Raw genomic sequence first — 23,224 nt, forward strand, 5'->3', positions numbered from 1 at the left:
GTTTGGAGAGGTGAAAGCAAAATGCCCTTTCTCGAAACGAAAAAAAAACAGGTCATGGTCCTGGACGCGAGATGAAGAGGGATTGCGAGGATGATGTTGAAGGAAGCAATGAGGCACTATGCATGTACTGTAAAAGGTCATCTATGCATCCAACCAACGTACTGGATCACTAGCCATGTGCAAGCAATGGAGTTGGTCAAATGTGTAGACAGCAAAAAAACTTATATTGATTGGCAAACTAAGTTACAAAGTGTCGTATGTAATCATTTCCTTGCAAAGATGCAGAAAAAAGACAACACACCAGGACTTAACCCTTTATGTGTGACTTATTTGTGGTCATTCTTATAAGGGAGTAATTGTGACCACTGCCACTGTTTTTACATTCAGGTCATACTCACCTATAGCATCCATCAAAATACACAAGGCTAAAAGAGCATTAAGCATAGGAGAAGAAGCAGGTCAAAGTTAACATACTAGCACTTCTTAATTATTTCCACGTCCCTTTTGGGCACAGGATGGGTAGGCGGAATAAAGGGAAAAAGTGCGCAAAGCATCAACATTGCCATTACAGCAAAACACAAAAGGAGAATGGCAGCTGAAGTTGTGTCAGTAACAGTTGAGGGCAATATTTGTGTTCTTGTGGCCGAAATACAATCAGAGTTTCCTAATTGAGCCCTAGGGGGCCTTGTTAGCGGGATATTGGCGCTAAGGGAGGAAGGGGGTTTCAAGTTTGAAAAAAGAATCCGCGAACGATTGAGAAATTTCAAAAATTTGTTTGTGGCCTGTAAATTCTTCGTTCGCGAGCATAATGTCTCATGACATCAATTCCGATAACTTTTATCTACAAAACACGCCCCTGAGCCTTCTAAGATTTATCCAAATGTATGTATTTCACAGACAGAAATCTGCTAAAAGAGGGGGGAGGGGGTCCAAATCTTAGCGGCGATATCCCGCTAACGGGGACCAAAAAATTTTTTGAAGGCCCCTAATTTTGTCTCTAGGAAATTGCACTGGATTGCTTTTAAATCCAACTTTAACAAAATTTAAGGTTACAGACTTAGCTTTACTCTTTCTCGCAGCCAAAGTTTTGTTTTAAAGGAACATTTTTTAAGCTTTTTTGTTGTAGTTGTCAGAGGGATTTTCTCCTCCTGGAGGTCAAAGTTATAGCACATGCTCCAAGGTCTGACAAATGGCTTTGTATTGTACAGGGCAGGATCAAAACCAGTCAGTAGCCATTTTATTACCTGGATTCTATTCTCGTCTTAAAGCAATAATCAAATTTTGGACATGATAGAATACCAATGACAAATTTTCCTCCACAACTACTTAAATTAGAATATACAGTTCGAATTTCGAAGGAAAAAAAAACATTCGAAATTACATAAGAAACGAACCAACCAAATAAGGGTATTTGTTTCATTTATTTTAAACCGACTTACCCTTCCAAACATTCCAAGTCAGCGCATCGTCTGATTCAAATGTCTTTTCGCATGTTACGCAGAAGCAAATTGTATATTCAGCAGTGGCTTTTACTTTTACTTTTTGCTCATGAGCAATCAGAGCTCTTGCAGTATTGAAGTTTGTACAAATTTTTTTGCATAGGGTCCTACTCGCATCTTTTAACTGGCCTTCGGGCTGTTTTGAGAGGTCCCCTGCTGGTTGTGATAGTTTGTTAATACTTCCTTGTATTTATTCAGTTCAATTTTTGTAAACTTTCATTTCCAGAAAAGATTATCTGTATCTGTATCTATATCTGTATCTGCAGCCAACGTTCCATGTGATATGTGAACGCTGGGAAGAAAAAATACCCAGAATGCTTTGCGCAATCGTCAAAGATCTATTACATGTATTACAGTATATTACTAAGTATTACAGTGTATTACCAAATACTACAAAATATTACAGTTAGATGTTACAAGTACTACAGTGTATTACCGAATACTACAAGGTATTACAGTGTATTACTGAATACTACAAAATATTACAGTATATTACTAAGTACTACAGTGTATTACTGAATACTACAAAGTATTACAGTGTATTACCGAATACTACAAGGTATTACAGTATATTACTAAGTATTACAGTGTATTACTAAATACTACAAAATATTACAGTATATTACTAAGTACTACAGTGTATTACTGAATACTACAAAGTATTACAGTGTATTACTGAATACTACAAGGTATTACAGTGTATTACTGAATACTACAAGGTATTACAGTGTATTACTGAATACTACAAAGTATTACAGTGTATTACTGAATACTACAGGATATTACAGTATATTACCGAATACTACAAGGTATTACAGTGTATTACTGAATACTACAAGGTATTACAGTGTATTACTGAATACTACAAGGTATTACAGTGTATTACTAAATACTACAAGGTATTACAGTATACTACCGAATATTACAAGGTATTACAGTGTATTACTGAATACTACAAGGTATTACTGAATACTACAGGATATTACAGTATATTACCGAATACTACAAGGTATTACAGTGTATTACTGAATACTACAAGGTATTACAGTGTATTACTGAATACTACAAGGTATTACAGTGTATTACTAAATACTACAAGGTATTACAGTATACTACCGAATATTACAAGGTATTACAGTGTATTACTGAGTACTACAAGGTATTACAGTGTATTACCGAATACTACAAGGTATTACAGTATACTACCGAATATTACAAGGTATTACAGTGTACTACAAGGTATTACAGTATACTACCGAATATTACAAGGTATTACAGTGTACTACAAGGTATTACAGTGTATTACTAAATACTACAAGGTATTACAGTATACTACCGAATATTACAAGGTATTACAGTGTACTACAAGGTATTACAGTATATTACCGAATACTACAAGGTATTACAGTGTATTACTGAATACTACAAAGTATTACAGTGTATTACTGAATACTACAAGGTATTACAGTGTATTACTAAATACTACAAGGTATTACAGTATACTACCGAATATTACAAGGTATTTCAGTGTACTACAAGGTATTACAGTGTATTACCGAATACTACAAGGTATTACAGTGTATTACTGAATACTACAAGGTATTACAGTGTATTACCGAATACTACAAGGTATTACAGTGTATTACTGAATACTACAAAGTATTACAGTGTATTACTGAATACTACAAGGTATTACAGTGTATTACTGAATACTACAAGGTATTACAGTGTATTACTGGTTACTACAAAGTAATACGGCATATTACTAAGTACTACAGTATACAATACGGCATATTACTAAGTACTACAGTGTATTACTGTATATTACAAAGATATTACATTAGGCAGTAGTATGTATTAACAACATCACGACGTTGATAAATTATTTAACGTCGCGTGTCGGATGCAGTTGAGCTGTCGTGAGGGAAGGAATACGACAATGTCGGGTAAAGGTGAGGTTGTGTTAGAGGTTCAAGTATACGACATATTCACAGACTATATGGATCCTTCCATGAAGTGCTTCCCCCACTTACCCGTTTTATTCCGTTTAAAGAACAAGTGTTGCAACTTTTATGGCATAATATAGTTGCAATAAACAAGTTTGTGAAAAAAAGATATGTCCTAATATCTTTATTTTTTTAACAAGTCTTTATTGGTTTTCGAGATATGGACTTAAAACTTTGCTAATTAGCTATGCGTTACGTATTTTCTTTGTAGCATTTTGCTTTAGCTAACTAGTAGCTAACTAGCTATCTGTGTAGCTAGCTATATAGCTATATCATTAGCCGTAACACCACATGCTGTATATCTTATAATGTAAAATATTTGAGAATACAGTATTTTTTAGCTGTTCTGCTATATATATACATATATTCTTTCTTATTTCTCTATTGTTCTAAACAATAGTCTAATTGTTTTAAACCTGAATCTCCAGCCTAATGGTCATGCTCATTTTCAGTTTCCCAGACCCAATTAGGGTCCACGCTCTACTAGGCAACTCCCTGCAACATTAAACGGCCACACCCATCTCCCCAATTTCCCTTGCATGGCTTGGTTGGGGCTATCATAACATTCAATTGCCCATATCGCTGCTAAAGGGAATTGAACCATGGTCTCCTGCACAAAACATATTCTTATAAAAGAAAGAGCATTCAGCCGGAAATATATTTTATTACCTCAGAAATTATGACATTATAGATTGAATGATAAAATATAATTGCTGGAATAAAGGATAATCAGAATAAAACTAGTATGATGTAATGTTTTGATTTTTCATCAAGAACAATGGACATGTGTACGAATATGCATTTCAAGCAAAAAATATAACAACAGACTACAAAGATTTGAAATCACTGATGGTAAAATTGGTAAAGTTTGCTTTTAGGCCACCATCAAAAATATGTTGTGTTTGCGTCCTGAAGACTCCACAAAAATGAGTTGGTCGGGCGTATTTTTTCCCGGGATTTTCAGATTGGAGCAAGCAAATTCATTCCCAGGGCCAAGACAGTATAGCGCCACTTGACATCATTTGTAGACCATTTTTCTCCGCCCTGTAAAGTGTCAGTAGCCGCAGGAGATTAATTTTTGTGAGTTTTTGTCAATTTTGCATAAATTAGTTCTGGCGAAAAAAATTTTCTTTGTGAAAACTATCTCGAGAAATTTTTTCCTGGTTTTTTTCCGACCTACCGACTCAGGTTTTTATTACCAAAAGTGAGGCGGTCGGAGGACGTGAACACAACATATTTTTGATCACGGCCTTATGCCAACAAGATAATAGATGAGATAAGAATAATCCCAGTATATTTTTAGTCACAAGATTCCCAAAAATCTTTAAATAAGTGTAAATAGCCAATTTCGCATATGTGGTTCTTTTTTTCTTGCCCATCAAGGTGTGTGTAAAATAAAATTCATAGCCAATTTAGGTTGTTGTTTCACAAATTTTTTTTTGAGAAGCTGTTCTTTATATTTTCAACCTACCACAATGTATGTGTATAGTGTCCATTGTTCTCAACATAAAAACAAAACATTGCATAGATACTGGCTCTATCTTAACTCTTATCGTAACTTAAGATACTGTAAGTTCCTGCCATGCAAATGCCAGAGCTAATGAGCTTACTACTAAAAATTAAATGAGATTACTACTAAAAATTAAACAAATAACATCTTACCCTATTGCACAGGGCTTTTTTTAGTCTGTATCATTAAGGGGGGTGGAGGAGGGGGGGGGCTAAAGTGCGTGCAGGCCATAAATCTAGAACTACTTATTTTTAGGTGATAATAAAGGCTTATAAGAGAAAGCCTTAAGGCGTGAATATACAAAAAAGGTGTGACATTTTAAAATGCTTTTAATTCACCAATACTTTATTTTGATTTATTAATGTATATATTTTTAGAAAGCCTTTTATGATAACCTATATAATGGTATAAAAATTATTAAAAAAAATAACCCCTCTCCTACAAATGCAATCTCTTTTACAAAACTACTAATTTCTCAAGTTTGCTGTTTGCTTTTTTGTAATCACAAGGCATTGATCTAAAAATGCTTTTTTAATTTTTTCCTAATATTTTTTACTTTTATAATTATTTAGTATTAAATTTTTTATCCATACTTTTTAACCTCTAATTGTCAGAAAACTCATCATAACTCGCATTCGACTTATTCTCAAGAGATAAATAAAAAAGTTTTTAGATCAAACATTCCTCTCCACTCTAAGCGTGCTCTCCACCCCACACCCTTGATAGTTTTGTAAGAGATTTAAAATGTAAGTGATATTAAAAATTTAAGAATGTGAAAAAGAGCTTTTAAGTTTCTTACAGAAATCTTATAATTCTGAATAATAATTGATCACAACGGTAACGACTTTTGTTAACAGGTTTTTTTTTCACATCTTCTGTTGTGTTTGCTAACATTCGCAATTATACACAGTTGAGCATGGGTAAAACAAAAACAAACTCTAGAAACAAAAATCTTTTCGACTAGTGCTAGCTTGGCGATCGGCAGTAGAAACCCTTTTGCTTTTATCTTCTTTTAGCTGGCGAGTCAAATATTTTTGTTTTAGATTTTCTTCTTTTTTTGATTATATAAAAGCTTTTAACGATAGGACATTTATATTCGCTGTTAATTTATAAACTGGTTTTGCCATGTTTTTCACATTAAATTATATTCAACTTCGGAAGACTAAAAAGAAAAAAGAAATATCCTTATGGGAAATAGGAGAAAAACTCAAAAGAACCTTTTAACTACATACGAAAATCATTTCCCTTTTGAGTCGGCTATCATTTATAACCTTGAACATAATTGAGTAGTAAAAATTAATACACAAGACGTGTGAACAAATATTATATCTTTATCGCATAACAAAAAAGTAATTTTTGAAAAAAATTTTTTTTGGGATGATAATCTATCCTAAGAACATTTTTTTAAAAATATTTTTGCACCATTTTAAAGCCCAGATATTTTTCTGTCTAATCACTGAAAATTTTTTTTTTTTTAAAAAAAAAATACTTTTATACTGGTATACTCACGCCCTAATGCAAACAATTTTCAGGTAATAAAATAATTTGATGATGTCAGTAGGATCAGAAATGATGTCATTCATGCCTATAATATAATTAACAAACCTAATTGTCAGAATTTTTTCAGTAAATAGAAAAAAAATTAATTTCACATTTGTACAAAAGGTAAAAAAAGGTAAAAAGATCCATTTTTCTAGGAAAATTAATGTTCATGTCATTCAACTGGAGTTTATTTTATCCCTAGGACTCATGCTCCATAGTAACATTTTAGTAACCGCCAGGTGATAAACATACATGTAATAAATTCAGTAAAAAATACACCCAAAAATGCTTTATTTCTCCCCCCCCCCCCATTTCAATTTTTTTCTTATTAATACAACCCCAATAAGAATAAAGAATGTCACAAAATGCCAATGAACCTGGCAGGCCTGGAAATTTTTGGAGTTTAGGGAAACGATTCATCGTTGCCATGACTTAAAGCTGACGGAAACGCCAAAACGTTTTTTGTTTTCGTGAAGTAGACCGTGGGGAAATGATACTTTAACGACGGTAACGATTAACTTTAAACCGATAAATACGTGGAGAACCATTTCATAATTGCCCTAGTTAGTGACAAGACCTACTCCATAGTAGTAAAATATTATAATATAAATAATATGTTTTATAATATAAAAATTATTATAATTTGAAATATTGTCCAAGGTAAACGATTTATCGTTACCGTTTTTAATGATTCGTGGAAACGTCGCGGAAACAAAATGATCATTTCCTCCAAATTTCCAGGCCTGCCCTGTCAGTATTTCCGAACTGTTGAGAAAAAGTGAATTAGATGAAACGTCCTAGTCATGTGATTGCTTCCCAGTTTTGTTTGTGTTACTTCTAAAACCTATTTTATGATTAAAACTTGCCAACTTGCGCCAGTTAATAACTGCTTTTAACATTGCTGCATGTTTTGGTGACTACTTGAATTAATTTTTGAAATAGATTTATGGAAAGCAAAAACATGTTTGACCCTGCCACACTTATTTCCACCAGGTTTTAAAGTAATGTTTTACTGCTTGATTTTTGATACACATACAAAACCTTAATTTTGCATTTGATTAGTCTTTGCACCAAAACATTGAATTCTATTGGAAACAGAATAAAAAATGCTCATTAATACTAAAAAAATAAACATAATTTTTCATTTTCAATGAACATTCATTAAAAAATGTAGTGTATTTCAGCTTTAACCTGGATTTCAGGATTTACTGTTTTAGTTGTTTACTGAATGTCAGCATTTTATAACTACTGTTACACCCAGTGTGTATAGGAACATGGTAAGTCATGCTCACAACAATAGTTAGGATCCAATTATAAATTGACACGATCCAATCTTCGGTGCATTGCCTTATGTGGGTTAAAGTTCTGGATCGTTTACGATGCTGGAACTTGCATTATGCGTGTTTGCAACAAAAAAATAGTATTTGTAGTGATCTGTGAAGGCAGCATATTTTCTGAAGAACTTTTATAGATTGTGGGGGAAGGGGGCTTGTGTGCAACTCTTTTTACGCATTATTTGAGAGCTATATAAATATTACACCTGTATATATCTTGCAGAATGGTTAAGAGATCTTATGAAATATCCAAATAACTTTTTTGTAATTAATCTTAAAATTTAATACCTCGAAATACAACATTAAAAACATTAAAATGACATGTTAATTATTATAATTTAGCTGTTCCGTTAAAATACATCCTAATTCACCTTTAAACTTAGCTGTGTAACAAAAATATATCAAAACACTGTTCACTTTTGTCAGTCAATATGATAAGTTGTGCAGCAAGCGGGGTTGCCATATTGTTGCCAGAACTATTTGTTTACAATCATGTAGGTTTTACATTTCTGACATGTTAGGTTTTAAACATGAATTATGCTATTTATCTCCCTTGTTACGTATTAACGAATTAAAAAAAGTTGCCTGTTAATTCGCGCAAATGTCTTTGTGTAAATCAACCTTTGCACAAGCGCTGACCTATCGATCAAAAAATGTTATTCTCCTTAATGTTTATTGCTGTTGGCATTAGCAACCACATTTTGTTTATGTTTGTTTGTTTACTTAGTTTGCGTGTTAAAACGATGAAAGAGAGCCATCATGTGGATTGTGATGACGATGACATTGACGAAGAAGTAAAGCAAGTTGATGTCAGTCATGGCAGTACAAGTAACCAGACTAGGAAAATTAATGTTCATGTCATTCAACTGGAGTTTATTTTATCCCTAGGACTCATGCTCCATAGTAACATTTTAGTAACCGCCAGGTGATAAACATACATGTAATAAATTCAGTAAAAAATACACCCAAAAATGCTTTATTTCTCCCCCCCCCCGTTTCAATTTTTTTCTTATTAATACAACCCCAATAAGAATAAAGAATGTCACAAAATGCCAATGAACCTGGCAGGCCTGGAAATTTTTGGAGTTTAGGGAAACGATTCATCGTTGCCATGACTTAAAGCTGACGGAAACGCCAAAACGTTTTTTGTTTTCGCGAAGTAGACCGTGGGGAAATGATACTTTAACGACGGTAACGATTAACTTTAAACCGATAAATACGTGGAGAACCATTTCATAATTGCCCTAGTTAGTGACAAGACCTACTCCATAGTAGTAAAATATTATAATATAAATAATATGTTTTATAATATAAAAATTATTATAATTTGAAATATTGTCCAAGGTAAACGATTTATCGTTACCGTTTTTAATGATTCGTGGAAACGTCGCGGAAACAAAATGATCATTTCCTCCAAATTTCCAGGCCTGCCCTGTCAGTATTTCCGAACTGTTGAGAAAAAGTGAATTAGATGAAACGTCCTAGTCATGTGATTGCTTCCCAGTTTTGTTTGTGTTACTTCTAAAACCTATTTTATGATTAAAACTTGCCAACTTGCGCCAGTTAATAACTGCTTTTAACATTGCTGCATGTTTTGGTGACTACTTGAATTAATTTTTGAAATAGATTTATGGAAAGCAAAAACATGTTTGACCCTGCCACACTTATTTCCACCAGGTTTTAAAGTAATGTTTTACTGCTTGATTTTTGATACACATACAAAACCTTAATTTTGCATTTGATTAGTCTTTGCACCAAAACATTGAATTCTATTGGAAACAGAATAAAAAATGCTCATTAATACTAAAAAAATAAACATAATTTTTCATTTTCAATGAACATTCATTAAAAAATGTAGTGTATTTCAGCTTTAACCTGGATTTCAGGATTTACTGTTTTAGTTGTTTACTGAATGTCAGCATTTTATAACTACTGTTACACCCAGTGTGTATAGGAACATGGTAAGTCATGCTCACAACAATAGTTAGGATCCAATTATAAATTGACACGATCCAATCTTCGGTGCATTGCCTTATGTGGGTTAAAGTTCTGGATCGTTTACGATGCTGGAACTTGCATTATGCGTGTTTGCAACAAAAAAATAGTATTTGTAGTGATCTGTGAAGGCAGCATATTTTCTGAAGAACTTTTATAGATTGTGGGGGAAGGGGGCTTGTGTGCAACTCTTTTTACGCATTATTTGAGAGCTATATAAATATTACACCTGTATATATCTTGCAGAATGGTTAAGAGATCTTATGAAATATCCAAATAACTTTTTTGTAATTAATCTTAAAATTTAATACCTCGAAATACAACATTAAAAACATTAAAATGACATGTTAATTATTATAATTTAGCTGTTCCGTTAAAATACATCCTAATTCACCTTTAAACTTAGCTGTGTAACAAAAATATATCAAAACACTGTTCACTTTTGTCAGTCAATATGATAAGTTGTGCAGCAAGCGGGGTTGCCATATTGTTGCCAGAACTATTTGTTTACAATCATGTAGGTTTTACATTTCTGACATGTTAGGTTTTAAACATGAATTATGCTATTTATCTCCCTTGTTACGTATTAACGAATTAAAAAAAGTTGCCTGTTAATTCGCGCAAATGTCTTTGTGTAAATCAACCTTTGCACAAGCGCTGACCTATCGATCAAAAAATGTTATTCTCCTTAATGTTTATTGCTGTTGGCATTAGCAACCACATTTTGTTTATGTTTTTTTGTTTACTTAGTTTGCGTGTTAAAACGATGAAAGAAAGCCATCACGTGGATTGTGATGACGATGACATTGACGATGAAGTAAAGCAAGTTGAGGTCAGTCATGGCAGTACAAGTAACCAAACAAGCATGTATGCATCGAGTAGCTCTTACGAGACGTCGAGCACGTTTTGTTGCGATTTAATTTACGTTGTAGTCTTGCTCGCCTCGTTGGTGTTTTTAATTTTATTTTTGTACGGCCACTTGCCGCATATTTCAACACACTTCAGTGGTGGCAAAAATCAACATGAGAAAATAGTCGTTTTAGTTGTTTGTGTAGCTTTTACAGTATTGGTTTTACTTGTATTTATCGTGCGATGCGTGCGTAGAGCTCGATATTCTTCGTGTCATGGAACTGTCGAATCGATTTGGTATAAACATAGGCGCAGGATACCGACCGACGCGTCCTTTTTTCGGGACGATGAGAGCGCTCCTATAGACGGTGTTTCGTCGCCACAACAGCAAGGAAATTGCGACGGGAAGTCAAAGCTAGACGAATTCTCAGAGTCCGAGTTGCGCGATTTAAAGAAGATCTTGACGAACTTTACGAACTATCATGATGGTAATGACTGGTGTTTTTCACCGAGCTCACATAGCGCTCTGTCGCGTAAAAGCGTGCTAGGTACCAGTCCTTTACGACCACAACAACGAGCTAAACTGAAGTTCACGGTTAAAGTTGTATTAGTCGGCCCACCGAACGTTGGTAAAACGAGTATATTTCACCGAATCTTGTACGACCGTTTCACTGAGTACTACATGGCGACCTTAGGCGCCGATCTTGGACACAGCTCATTACACATATTTCCTAGAGAATTTAACAACCACTTAGATATCTCTCTCCACCTGTGGGATATTGCCGGCTCCGAAAGGTTTTCGGAACTTTCCCACATAGTTTACAAGGACGCAACCTCTTTTGTTATTGTCTGTGACGTCACCTCTCCATCCTTCACTACAGTTACTATGCCGTGGATTAAAGAGATTGAGCGTTTACTGTACGAACCGCGGGTAAGTTTGTTATTTAATAAAATAGACTTGCATCAAAAAATGGCGACGATAAGTTACATGGACGACGAGTTGTTGCAGTTTGATTCTTATTCAGTTTCTGCGAAGACTGGGGAGAGAGTTCTGGATGCAATGGTACAAATCATAGCCAAATCGGTTCTACACGAGGTTGACAAATTGTTGTGAGCGTGTATTATCAATGTTTAGCTGTATCTTTCTCCTTCGCAGTGTTTTTTTATGTATGAAAGTTTATAGCAAATCTCTGAGTTCGACTATTTGTCAATAGATTGATTTTTTGTCATTAGTTTTTAATTCAATATTTTTTCTGCTTTTTTTATTAAATTGTGTTGTCGCTTTTTTTGCATGGTTTTTTCGTGTGCGTGATTTTTATGTCTGTGTGATCGTTACACGTGCGCGTAATTATTTTTCCGTGATTATTGTTCCGTGATTATTGTGTGCGTGATTGTTACGCGTGTACGTGTGCGTGTTGTTAGTTGTATAAAAACGAAAAGTACTCTTCCATTTTCCTGTTTTATTTTTTTATATTCTGATCTTTGATCTTACATTCCGATCTTGCAAGAAGTCACGACAAATGATCGCAAAGACTGTCTATCCAGATTAGTTTTCATAAATTTTTTGCTTGTGATATACTTCCGACTTTTTCGCCTCGTGCACACAAACATGCTTTGGTAGCATTTGGTGTCTTTCAATTGATGAGATTTTTACTTGTTTTTTATGTTTCTTTCTTAATTAAAGTTAATTTATAAAATTTATACATAGATGAATTTATACAATACAGAAAAGTCAAGTATATCCAAATAAAGTATCGAATGACCTCTATGTTCTCTATAATAAAAGCCGTATATTTTTTTCTGCCAGCTAAAACCGATTTATGCTAAACCACGCACGAAATTAAACTATGCGACGGGCCGATTAACGACCAGTATCACCTAAACAGCACGGATTGTACAAACGGACCCCCCCACCCCCTCCCCTCCTTGCAGTCAAGTACCCCGTACAGCATGGAATTAGGCCAAATTATTTTCTATATTTTCATATGATGGCACATCATTAAGTTGCGAAGTCTGTCGTAAAACGTTTGAGTTTTTTACAAAGAAGTAGGTCGTGTTAAAGATATGTTTTTGTAAGCGGGTTGTTGACTGAAGTATGTGCGTAGAAATCACCTAGAGACCAACATCGTCCTCAGGACTATTTTCTTTTCAACAACGCTGTGCTTTTTAAATGTTATAGTACCCACAAGGCGCTTGGGTCGAGCATGCCTAGACACAAGGTGCATTAGATTTTTTTTAAAATATTTTTACGCGAAGATAATTTCAGATCAAATTTTCTCTTTTTTATATAGTATTTTTAATCATTTCGTTTTCAAATTTCCCTCTCTTTCTTGAGATAACTGACCCTGGTACTTTATTTTTTATTTAGTTAAAAAAAAAATGTATGCGATTTACTGAAATTCACGAACATTTGTCTCGCAAATGTTTTTAAAATGCCTTTTCGCGAAAATTAATAAAAAATTTATGATTTTTTGACCTTGCGAAGAGTTCTTTCGAAATTTTTTCCTGATTAATGCTTTTTTGGCAAAGGAAGCCGTGTGGCATCTTATGTTAAGGCAACGCAATGTTGAAAGAAGAAAAGTAACTTTGTAACGGTATGTTGCTTTTGTCTACAAATATCTTTAAAACACTTTCCAATTTTTTTTCAAAACATCTACCTACTGAAGGCTGAAGTTTTATTTTGCTACAATACACGAAAATACACGATTCAAATAAACCATCTCCAATGTTAATAGCAATTCTGCTTCATAGTGCCAACCTTGATCCCAGGTCCTGTAGCATTTTTGATATTACAGCGCTACAGGCCCTGGCATCGAGGTTGTCATAGTACCATTTTGGTTAAGCTTGTATGCAGACCTATCCCCACTTCATATACATTAGCTTCAAAATCGGCAAACTTTAAAGCGATTTGATTATCGCTTGAACTGGTACAACGGGTAGACAAGGAACGAAGTTGTGACGATGCTATATGTTATCGGTCCAATGTTGGATATTACCTCGGTAGGGTATGTATAGAAATCATAGCACCATTTCCTGCCTTATTTCAAGCCTCATTTAAGCGTTTAGTATCGCAAATCGGTCTGTCGTTTGTTTTTCAAAATATTTTGTGAAGGTTAATTTTTGAGAGTGGCGATCTCAAACATTTTTTTCAAAAGTCGCAAAAATCGATCTATTTGAGGTAGTTATGGCTATAAGGAAATAAAATTATATTCTCCAGGACTTGTTAGGCTTTTCAGGGAACGAGGTTGCTTCGAATCACTTCATACACATCTACAATATAATAAGTATAAGAACGAAATAAGAATAATTTCAATCCAAAAATTGACAAAGTTTAAGAATGCACCAATATCAAAACTGAAAATGCACAACTTCTTATTTTTGATGCATTTTTTGGTTCTCAACGCACTAAAAAAATGGCAAAGAAAGAATTAAAAAAGAATGAATTAGGTAAAAATAATTAATCGTTTAAACATTTTGACCTTCCAAAATGTTAATCATCGAGCCAAAATTTTGTTACTTTTCACTGAGAATATCAAATATTGTTTACAGATAAAATTGTAAACTTGAGTACAGCTGCAAAAAGAAAAATATATGAGACAACAATTTGATTATATTTATAAGAAATAAACACTGAAAAAACATGAAATATTATACAAACATAATGCTTACCCCCGTGTTTTCATAAAACAAAACAAAGTAACTATGAGCCCCCATAGCACAACACTTCCAAAATTTACAAATCGCATGAATTTAATGTCTTCAAATTTTCAAATTTATTTGCGTGAATTAAAACGAATCTTAATAAAACTACGACAAACACGAATGCAGAAAAAAATCTCTATGATAATAGCCGTATTCCGTCTGTCTGTCTCCGCGCAGACCCCCCCCCCCCCTGAGTTAGAAAATGATGTTACGGAAACACGAATATCAAATGCGATATATTTTTATCCACTTTGTTGCCACGTGTAAATTTAAAGGACGGGCTAACCCGTGGATTTTTCCACGGACTAACGACTAGTAACAATAATAATAATAGAGCTGCTCCACAGCACAGGTTACCATTTTAGTAATACCGCTTATTATCTCTAGTTTTATTGAATGTGTAAAAGGGCGTTTGTCTATAAGAATTTGACCATAAAAAAATTGAAAAACAACGCCAAGAAAATGGCGTTAAATGATACTACATATATATATATATAAATACGTCACATATTACTATTCGACTATTTACTAGAATTACCGAAAAATACAACCTGCGAGACATTTGAAAAATACTTTTAATATTTTTTCTATCTACCAAAATAAATTATTTTATTCGAATCGAGTGTTATCACGGATGAAAGATATTGGGTACTTCTTTGGTTCATCTCTCGTTTGCTTGGGTTTTCGGATTGTTGTGAATTTTATAAAGATGTTACGCAAAAACAACTGTGGATTTTTTGGATTGTTTAAGATGTTTCCAAAACAAAATGGCTGATATAATCTACTAAAAGCCTTTAAACTCCCTAGCCGCAAACCACGTTAATATACAATTTTAAACGTTATTAAGTATTTAACAAAGTTATACCTTGAATAAGAATGGCAAAGTCACTACCCCAATGAGACTAATTTTCGCGAAATCATTTCGCAAAGAGTAATTTTTAAAAAAAGCGAATAAAACAAAGATCGAAAAAAATTAAAGGAATTCGACAAATATTTTCCCAATATAAACTTGACAAAACAAAACACTGTACTTAAGTTGAGCAAAAATTTTCAAATTCGCGAAATTATTTGCTTGCAGAAATAATTTTTATAAAAACTAATACCCTCCCAGTAGCTCCATCCGTAACAGCTTCATAAAACTGAATACAACTAGCTACAAAATAGCATAATATAAACATACCTTAACAAAACAAAAAAACATCAACAAAACGATACAGTGTGCTTTTAAATGTCACGGAATCACCAGCTACATGCATGCGTGTGATGCGCATGCGTGTGATGCAAAGACTACGAGACTAAGCACTGCTCCCCTCATTAAAATTTATTTCATTTTTTATTTAATTCTCTGAACACGTCGTCAGACTATAAAAATATGAATTTTATTTATAAATAGTTTTGTAATAAATATTAAAATATATCTGGAGATTCGGTAAAGTTATTTTCCAATTTGGCTTCCCAGTACCCTCCTTTGTAAACATGTGATACGACACCCGTATCTTCATCCTTGTGCAGCGTGAACCAGCTAAAAACATTGAAAGTGGAGTTAACTATATATATGAAAGACGCAGATGACTATTTTAAGCCTTTCGCGATGACAAAAAATCAAAAAGTTGGCTAAATAGTATTTTACACGTCCTTTTATATTCGCGAATGGAAAAATAAACAACTGAATTTAACTTTAAAAAAATTGGAGATGGCTTAAGAGCCCATGAGCTTTTTGCGCTATACCAGAAAAAGAAATAAAATAGAAACAAGCCTTAAATTGAAATTAGTAAATTAAACACAAGTTTAACTGACCGTGGCCTCCAAATCTCTTTGTTCTGTTCCCGTTTTTTTCTACCTGCGCGCTGTTTTTCTTCTAAACGATATTTTTCATCGCTAGCTTCATCAACCTGCAACAAAATAAATATATCACAGCTCGTACTACAGCTTTAACCTTGGAGGAAAGAATACGCATTTCTTCTTCCAAGCTTTAACGAAAAGACAAGAGCTTCAGCACTTTTAAGAACCAAAATCATGCTGAAATTAACATTTATAATGTCATTGCTCATCACTGAGTCTCATATCGCGCAGGTCTGAACACTAGGATAAATATTGCAAATTTTTCATAGACAGTTTATACTAAAGACCTAATTGACATGTGAGTGCCTTGTACGTCCTTTAAATCCTTAAAACCACGTGACCTGCCTAGGTCATACATACGAAAATAAATTCAAGTATACAGGGTAGGTGCAATTGGTACATTTACTGAAGCTAGTACCATGCTCCTTCAGTGTGATATCATAGTCTACGAATATATTAAATTTTTAAAAAGGGTGTCCTTTAAAAACAGTTGCACGAAATTTGAAGCGACGTGACTTTATGTTTTCCATCACACCTACGCTACAACAACAGCTTTCGGATCACATAATATAGATCTAATCAAGATACTTACAAAACCTTCTTCTAGAAGTCTTTGGTCTGGACGAAATCTGGAATCTGTTGGACATTTTATATCTGGAAAAATAAGACAAAAAAATAATAAGTATCTTTCTGCATAAAGAAAAAACCCACATTTGTCCGTAGGAAATACCCAGTACAAAGTGCTTCAGATGTGAAGCCTACTCAATCATATATTCGCTAAAACAATCGGTAAAAAAAGGTTAGTAAAATATTTTTAAACCTAAATTTAGTCACTTTTTACGGACTAATTTTTAAGAATGATGTAAACCGAAAATACTAACCTTTTTATCCCCGATTGAGCATTTTGTTTTTAATGCATCGAAAAAGAAGGAAAGGCAAATAACAGTAAAACTTTGTCATCACGAATGGTTGGTTCGTAAAAAATATTAAGGGGTCTACGAAACGGCTGTTGGTTTTCGACTTACAGGAAAGTCGAGCTAATGGCGGTGGAAAAGTTTATAACCACGGAGGACAAACAACAACTTAAATTATCTTAAATATCATATAACATGTTGTCTAGACGTCAACGTGGTTCTAAATTGTGTATACTTTCTTGCACCTTGACCTTTTGAGTGGTTTGTTTATCACAAACCATTATTCGGTAAATGCGAATGATTGAGCTTATTGAACCGTTTTGTAGTCCCTTTAATTTTATTATCAGTAAATAATTGACAAAAATGTAGTCATTTTTAACCGACTTTTTTACCCATAAGGTATACGCTTTTCAATTAATATTATATTTTGGCTCCTTTTAGTCGAACACAAAAAGGCCTTAATTTTCACAATGCGGCCTGTGAAAGATAAAATGTATAGCGTGGGATGTTGTCTATAAGAGTTTGACCACAAATATTTGTTAAATAAGACTGAGTGTACTGATATATTTATTTGACGCATGTTCAAATGGTTGTGAAAAAACTACGACAAAACTACAACAGACAATTCTCAACCGTAAAACAAACTTCGTACCATCAATCTTTTCATTAAGATGGATTGCAAATGATGTAAGACCAAACATTCTAAAGGAAAACGAAAAGATTATCTAAAGTGTACAAAAAAATTGCACAGGAAATGCAACGCATAGATAAAGATAGTGATGACTTCGTTAGGTTAATTATTTAAAAAAAAAATTTGCATATACTCGGATCAAAGCTAGCTACGCACAACCACAAGAAGGAACTTTACTTAGCAACAACTAATCATAAAACTATCAAAATTCTCTCTTACTTTTGACTATCTTCTGGTTTTGCCATTGCTTCCCACATGTGCAGCGATTCCCTTCCAGTACCTGAGTAAGAAACCAGAATCTCGTAAATCACTGAAAGCAGTGCTTATGATTCGTACCTGCTCGTTAAAACCGTAAATACTATCGAAAAGCTAGAGCACTTTAAAAAAAAAAGAATATCACCAAAGAATCAGAATTTGAGACCTATCTGATACCTCATATGCGTAATATAAGTCTCGCGTACCTTCAACAGCCTCAGCGTGTAAGTTTTCCATCCAACCTCCTTCTAGGTGATATTGTACTTCTCCGTTTTTATCAGAAACAGAGCCTGCAAGCAAAAAAAAAACACAGTGATTTTAAAAAAACTTGATCTTATGTTAAGAAATAGGGGTCATAGGAAAATACGATAAGTAAAAAACAGACTCACCTGACAGTTTCAAAAAATCCTTCGAAACTTTTTTATGCGGTCGAAAGTGTATTACAGCTGTTTCTTTCGTCTGTTTGCTCGTAATTTCGACAGAACCATCCTACATGTGAAAGAAAAAACGTGATTCAGTGATTTGGGGGGATAAAATTTCGTAGTATCGCAAGACACATTTGCAAAATTTTAAAAATTTCATAGAATAATATATATACATACATGATCAACCCAAAGGGTTCCAAACACAATGTTGTGAATAGTTGTACTTGGTTTCTTCCACGAGTAGTGTACATTGTCTGATTTCATCTTTAAATGGACATTACCAGTAGGACATACCTTCACATACTGTAGATAAAATAGAGAAATGCTTAGCTACCAAAATCTGCTTGCATGGGGAAAGAAACACACCTCGCACAGAAAAGACCACGCCGAAAACTATAACACAATATTGACTTACCATCCCTCGAAATTTTGTATCTAATTTGTATTCTTGCCAGAACACCCATTTATCAGACTCGACATGAATCACACTAATTGGTGGATGATGAGACACCTGCAATCAGTTAAAAACGATATGCTTTGGAAATTTGAACTAACAATTCTATTTCATTTATATACAAAGAGCTTGAAGTGAGAAACATCTAAGTGTGTACCCATCAGCTGATTCAAACACGAACATTTTAAAATACGTTCGAATAATAAGCATTTTCAAATTAAGCAGTAAAAAATAGAGAAAGCAGCAAGAAATTTGTTCCTCATGAAAAATACTTGGACTAGTAGATGTGCACTGTATTTCAAAATCTATACAAAAATATTTCAGATATTTCATCACGTATACACAAACCTGTTCAGCGATGACTGAATAATTATGCTCTTTGTGATGGAATTCGAAAGTTTCACCCAACAAAGGGTTAAATGGTTTCCAGAACCTAAACACAATAATAACAGTGTCTTCACTATGAATGAGGTAAAATTCATGCACTTTCTCTAGTACTGTGCTTCAAGTACTTTCATTAAATTCTAACTCTTTTAGAAACCTTAAGATAATACCTACTGCAAAACTTGAATCCGGTAATTAAACAATTCAAGTTAGGAAATAAACCTGTACACTGTCTAAGCTTCTTCAGAAACATAGTTGTAAATCCAGGATAAAGTATTGCAAACTCTTACCTTCCAGGTACATTTGCATAATTGGATGAAGCAAAAGCAGCAATATAAGCCAGTCTTTCTACAGTGCATGTGCAATCTAAAATGCAGGTTTGATTTTACAGGGAGAATTTTAAAGATATTTATAAAATTAAACTTAGACTGCAGACACACCTAATAATATCTGTTACCATTTCGGTGAAAGTTCTGTGAAGTAAAAACAGGAATTTTAGTAAATTAAGAAATTACGTACCTGCTGCTTTATTCAGCAAGTCAGCATATTCAACGTCTTCGGTTAACCTCTAAACATAAGAATAACCTGTAGGTTTGACAAATGTCTCATGAGACTAACATAGAGAAAATAATGTATTTTTTGTCAACAAAATAATTTACACAATTTAACTATGTATGGATAAAGCTTTCTAATTCACATTTGGCACTCAGCAATTGCGCACATGTTAACAGAGCAAGCAGGTGGCCAATTTCATGTTGGTAATATTTTGCGAACATGAAAGAAAATGAATTGTCTGATAATGGAATCTATAAAAACTGGAAATAAAGCAATCTTAAACAAAAAACATCAACAACAGACAAGTGGTAATTAAACAGTATCTGTGTAAAATATTTATGCACTCAGCACTTTTTTCTCAGGTTGATTTTTATGGGACTTTTGTTCTATAATTATTATAACATACTTGCAAGAAAGATATTGGTTCATTAAAACACACTGGCATGGGAACCTTGGTTAAATCTTTTCCAATCGTAGTTCGCAGGAACCTATGAATAAAAATAGTATATTAAGAAATTACATTAAAATATAAAGATAATGTTGGCTGATTAGCCAAGCCAAAAACCTGCTTACCAAAGCTAAAATAACATGTGTATATGTTTACATAAAACCCAAGATCAGTGTGTTATTGAGCTGGCTTTAAAAAATGCTTTTGTCACGAAATGTCTGTACACAATGCCTTTTGTTTAAAATTTCTCAAGAGGGGCCTTGAAATTTGAATTTTTGAAAGTTTCCTACTTTCAGATGACGAAAATAGTTCCACATAAAAAAAACAGAACAAAAATAACATCATCCTTTAAAATTAAAATAAAAAAAGACATACGCAATTAAACTGAAATTGTATTTATCTCTAGTTGATGGTAAAACTTTCCGCCATTCCTTAGGAAAGTTTATTCCCCTTTTCTTCAGTAACTGCAAATCATCTGTTTTTCCAAAATCATCAAATAAATCAACCATATCAGTTTTCTATACAAGCAGTAAACACAATCAACAACCTTACTTTAACTATTTTAATTAAGAAATTGAATCAAGACAGGGTGTGCATATTATCATTGTTTCCTTTATTTTAATTGTTCTAATTTTAAAACTTTCCAGGGAAATGTTTTCTGTCACTACCCTCTAGTTTCTTTCCTTCAAGTACATGTCATTGTTCGCTATATGAAATGCCACAAGGCAAACTGAATGACGAATATAATTACGATTTCACTGCAAAAAGATTTTTTATTTTACAAACATAACTGGCAAAAATAAAAAATACTGTTTCGCTCTGTTTAATTAGAAATATGCAAATTATATATTGATGAAAAAGTATTTTTCTACTTCTCTACAATGTAAATTTTTAAAATCAAAAACAAAACAAAATCTGGACTCCTAGATTTATTCCATCCTTAATTTTGCAATGGGAATGTAAAAATCTGCTTTCATATTATTCCCTTAATCAAAGTTATTAAAACTAAATATAAAAATAAACTGTGAAGTTTCTACAAGTGCGAGCATTTCTTATTTTTAAAAAATATAATATATACATAACAAAAAATCAATACAAAAGAATGAAACAAACATTTGGCTCACCTCTTTTGAATTAGAATCTTTCTTCATTTTTTATATTATGCTGAAAATCTTACTTTTAATTTTGTATATATTTTTATTCTTTCCCTGAAAGAACAGAATAATAATAACGATATCAAAGACCACAGCAGCTAACCACGTGAAGAAAGTCCAAAGTCAATTAATTCTCTTGAAAAAAATAACTTTCTGTTTAACCTTTGGTGTTTTGATTTATGACGCTTAATGTCTATTTTTTATAATGTTTTCTTTATAAATTCTCATAAGACTAAAAAGCTTCAACAACATTGTGTGTATATACTTTATATAAAACTTTTCAATAAAACATTAACAAATAAAAACATTAACAGTGATGTGCTAGAGATTCAAAAGAAAGTAAAATCTATTTTAAGTGTTCATTTGATCCGTAGCTTAAAAAAACGTGTACAGTTGCAGACATAAATATACAGACATACTGTGTTAATACATATTTAAACAAGGAAGTGAAAAAATCTTCACTACACGGTTTGTCTTCATAACTTTAATATTCCATTACACGGTAATAAAAGTTTCAAACGATATCATGGTCTTCTCCAACAAAGCAACAAAAAACAAAGGCTTCATAAAAAAACTAACATACAAAGAAAATAGTCAACAAAACAAATAAATCACAAAATATTAACACATGAACACATAAAATAACATTAAATATGAAATTTCACATTTATCTCAAATAACAAAATTTTTACACACCTTTCTATGTCTGAAAAATTAAAAATTTCATGCAAAGCTTAAAATCTTTCCCATCATATGTATGTATGAATTTATTCTAACTTGTTATAACATTTTCACACAAAGCATGAACACAATAGTAATCAAAAATTCTTAAAACAATAAAGGAAGTTTAAAATTAAAGAAATGGTTTACTTAATCAATACAGATCAAAAGATTGCATATGAATCATTTATTTCCTTAAATGTCTTAAAAGTGCTTAGATAGCAGAAATAATAGATTGTAATTACAAGACAACTAACATTTTTCATAATAGGTATGAACACACATGTGATAAAGGTTAGAAAGAACTAATTTGTCACCAAGACAGTTTTGTCGAAATATACATCAAAACACAAAACACGTTTGCCTTTAGTAAATTATTGTTTATGTTTTTTCTTGAAAAAAGTTAAGCAAAAGCTAAAAGACAATAAATTCCCAAATAGATTTAGAATTTTATTCTTAAAACAGCTTGGGGTAATTTTAAAAATTAATATTTTCATTTAATCTTTTTTTATTTTGATTAAATAAACATCAACCTTTAAAATACCAAACCAGAATTGAATATAGCTCCATATGTAGCAGATCACAAGATCACAAGATGGCAATAGCTTAAGTTCTGTGAATACCTGCATCAAAATTAAGAAGAAATATTTAAATGAAAACATCAAAAATATGAAAAAACTTGTGGAAATTCTTTGAATGAATTTACAACAAACATACCTTTTATTTTGTGCCATAAATTGAAAATGCTATATTACCAATGAACTTTCAAAAGCAGAATGTTTTTTTAAAAAGCGCGTATAATTACAATTTTATTATCTAATTAAATTTCCTCTGGAAATTCCATTTGATTATGGAGACAATATGTTTTGGACAAGTATGCTTATTCTAGGGTACGTTTCCACAGTTGTAGCTCTGTATGGTATGACTGTGTAGTGACAGACTGAA

General features: G+C 32.8%; 2 protein-coding genes and 1 long non-coding RNA gene across 6 annotated transcripts in view; 2 read left to right on the forward strand and 1 right to left on the reverse strand.

Annotated features, from left to right (window-relative positions):
- Positions 1–23,224, forward strand: part of LOC130641343 (uncharacterized) — a 75,803-nt gene that overhangs the window by 36,643 nt on the left and 15,936 nt on the right. The gene's annotated exons all lie outside the window — the stretch shown is intronic.
- On the forward strand, positions 3,528–14,469 carry LOC130641337 (ras and EF-hand domain-containing protein-like). 3 transcript variants are annotated; one of them, XM_057448104.1, is made up of 3 exons: positions 3,528–4,366; positions 8,619–8,816; positions 10,637–14,469. In XM_057448104.1, exons 2-3 carry the CDS (start codon positions 8,635–8,637, stop codon positions 11,847–11,849), a joined length of 1,395 nt encoding a protein of 464 aa, XP_057304087.1. In that variant the 5' UTR covers positions 3,528–4,366; positions 8,619–8,634; the 3' UTR covers positions 11,850–14,469. The 3 variants fall into 3 exon arrangements, with proteins under 3 accessions (XP_057304087.1, XP_057304086.1, XP_057304088.1); XM_057448103.1 differs by lacking the exon at positions 3,528–4,366 and having other exon boundaries at positions 6,887–8,816; XM_057448105.1 differs by lacking the exon at positions 3,528–4,366 and having other exon boundaries at positions 6,905–8,700.
- Positions 14,328–22,308, reverse strand: LOC130641339 (oxysterol-binding protein 1-like). 2 transcript variants are annotated; one of them, XM_057448107.1, is made up of 16 exons: positions 22,256–22,308; positions 21,530–21,613; positions 20,781–20,923; positions 20,364–20,445; positions 19,922–19,970; positions 19,693–19,768; positions 19,367–19,451; positions 18,980–19,075; positions 18,742–18,867; positions 18,529–18,628; positions 18,346–18,429; positions 18,104–18,164; positions 17,846–17,895; positions 16,872–16,933; positions 16,235–16,329; positions 14,328–15,959 (listed from the first exon to the last, which is right to left on the reverse strand). In XM_057448107.1, the coding sequence occupies exons 2-16, from the start codon at positions 21,554–21,556 to the stop codon at positions 15,845–15,847; spliced, it is 1,251 nt and encodes a 416-aa protein (XP_057304090.1). In that variant the 5' UTR covers positions 21,557–21,613; positions 22,256–22,308; the 3' UTR covers positions 14,328–15,844. The 2 variants fall into 2 exon arrangements, with proteins under 2 accessions (XP_057304090.1, XP_057304089.1); XM_057448106.1 differs by lacking the exon at positions 22,256–22,308 and having other exon boundaries at positions 21,530–21,816.

Source organism: Hydractinia symbiolongicarpus, chromosome 4, assembly GCF_029227915.1.
Source record: "Hydractinia symbiolongicarpus strain clone_291-10 chromosome 4, HSymV2.1, whole genome shotgun sequence".
Taxonomy (NCBI): domain Eukaryota; kingdom Metazoa; phylum Cnidaria; class Hydrozoa; order Anthoathecata; family Hydractiniidae; genus Hydractinia; species Hydractinia symbiolongicarpus.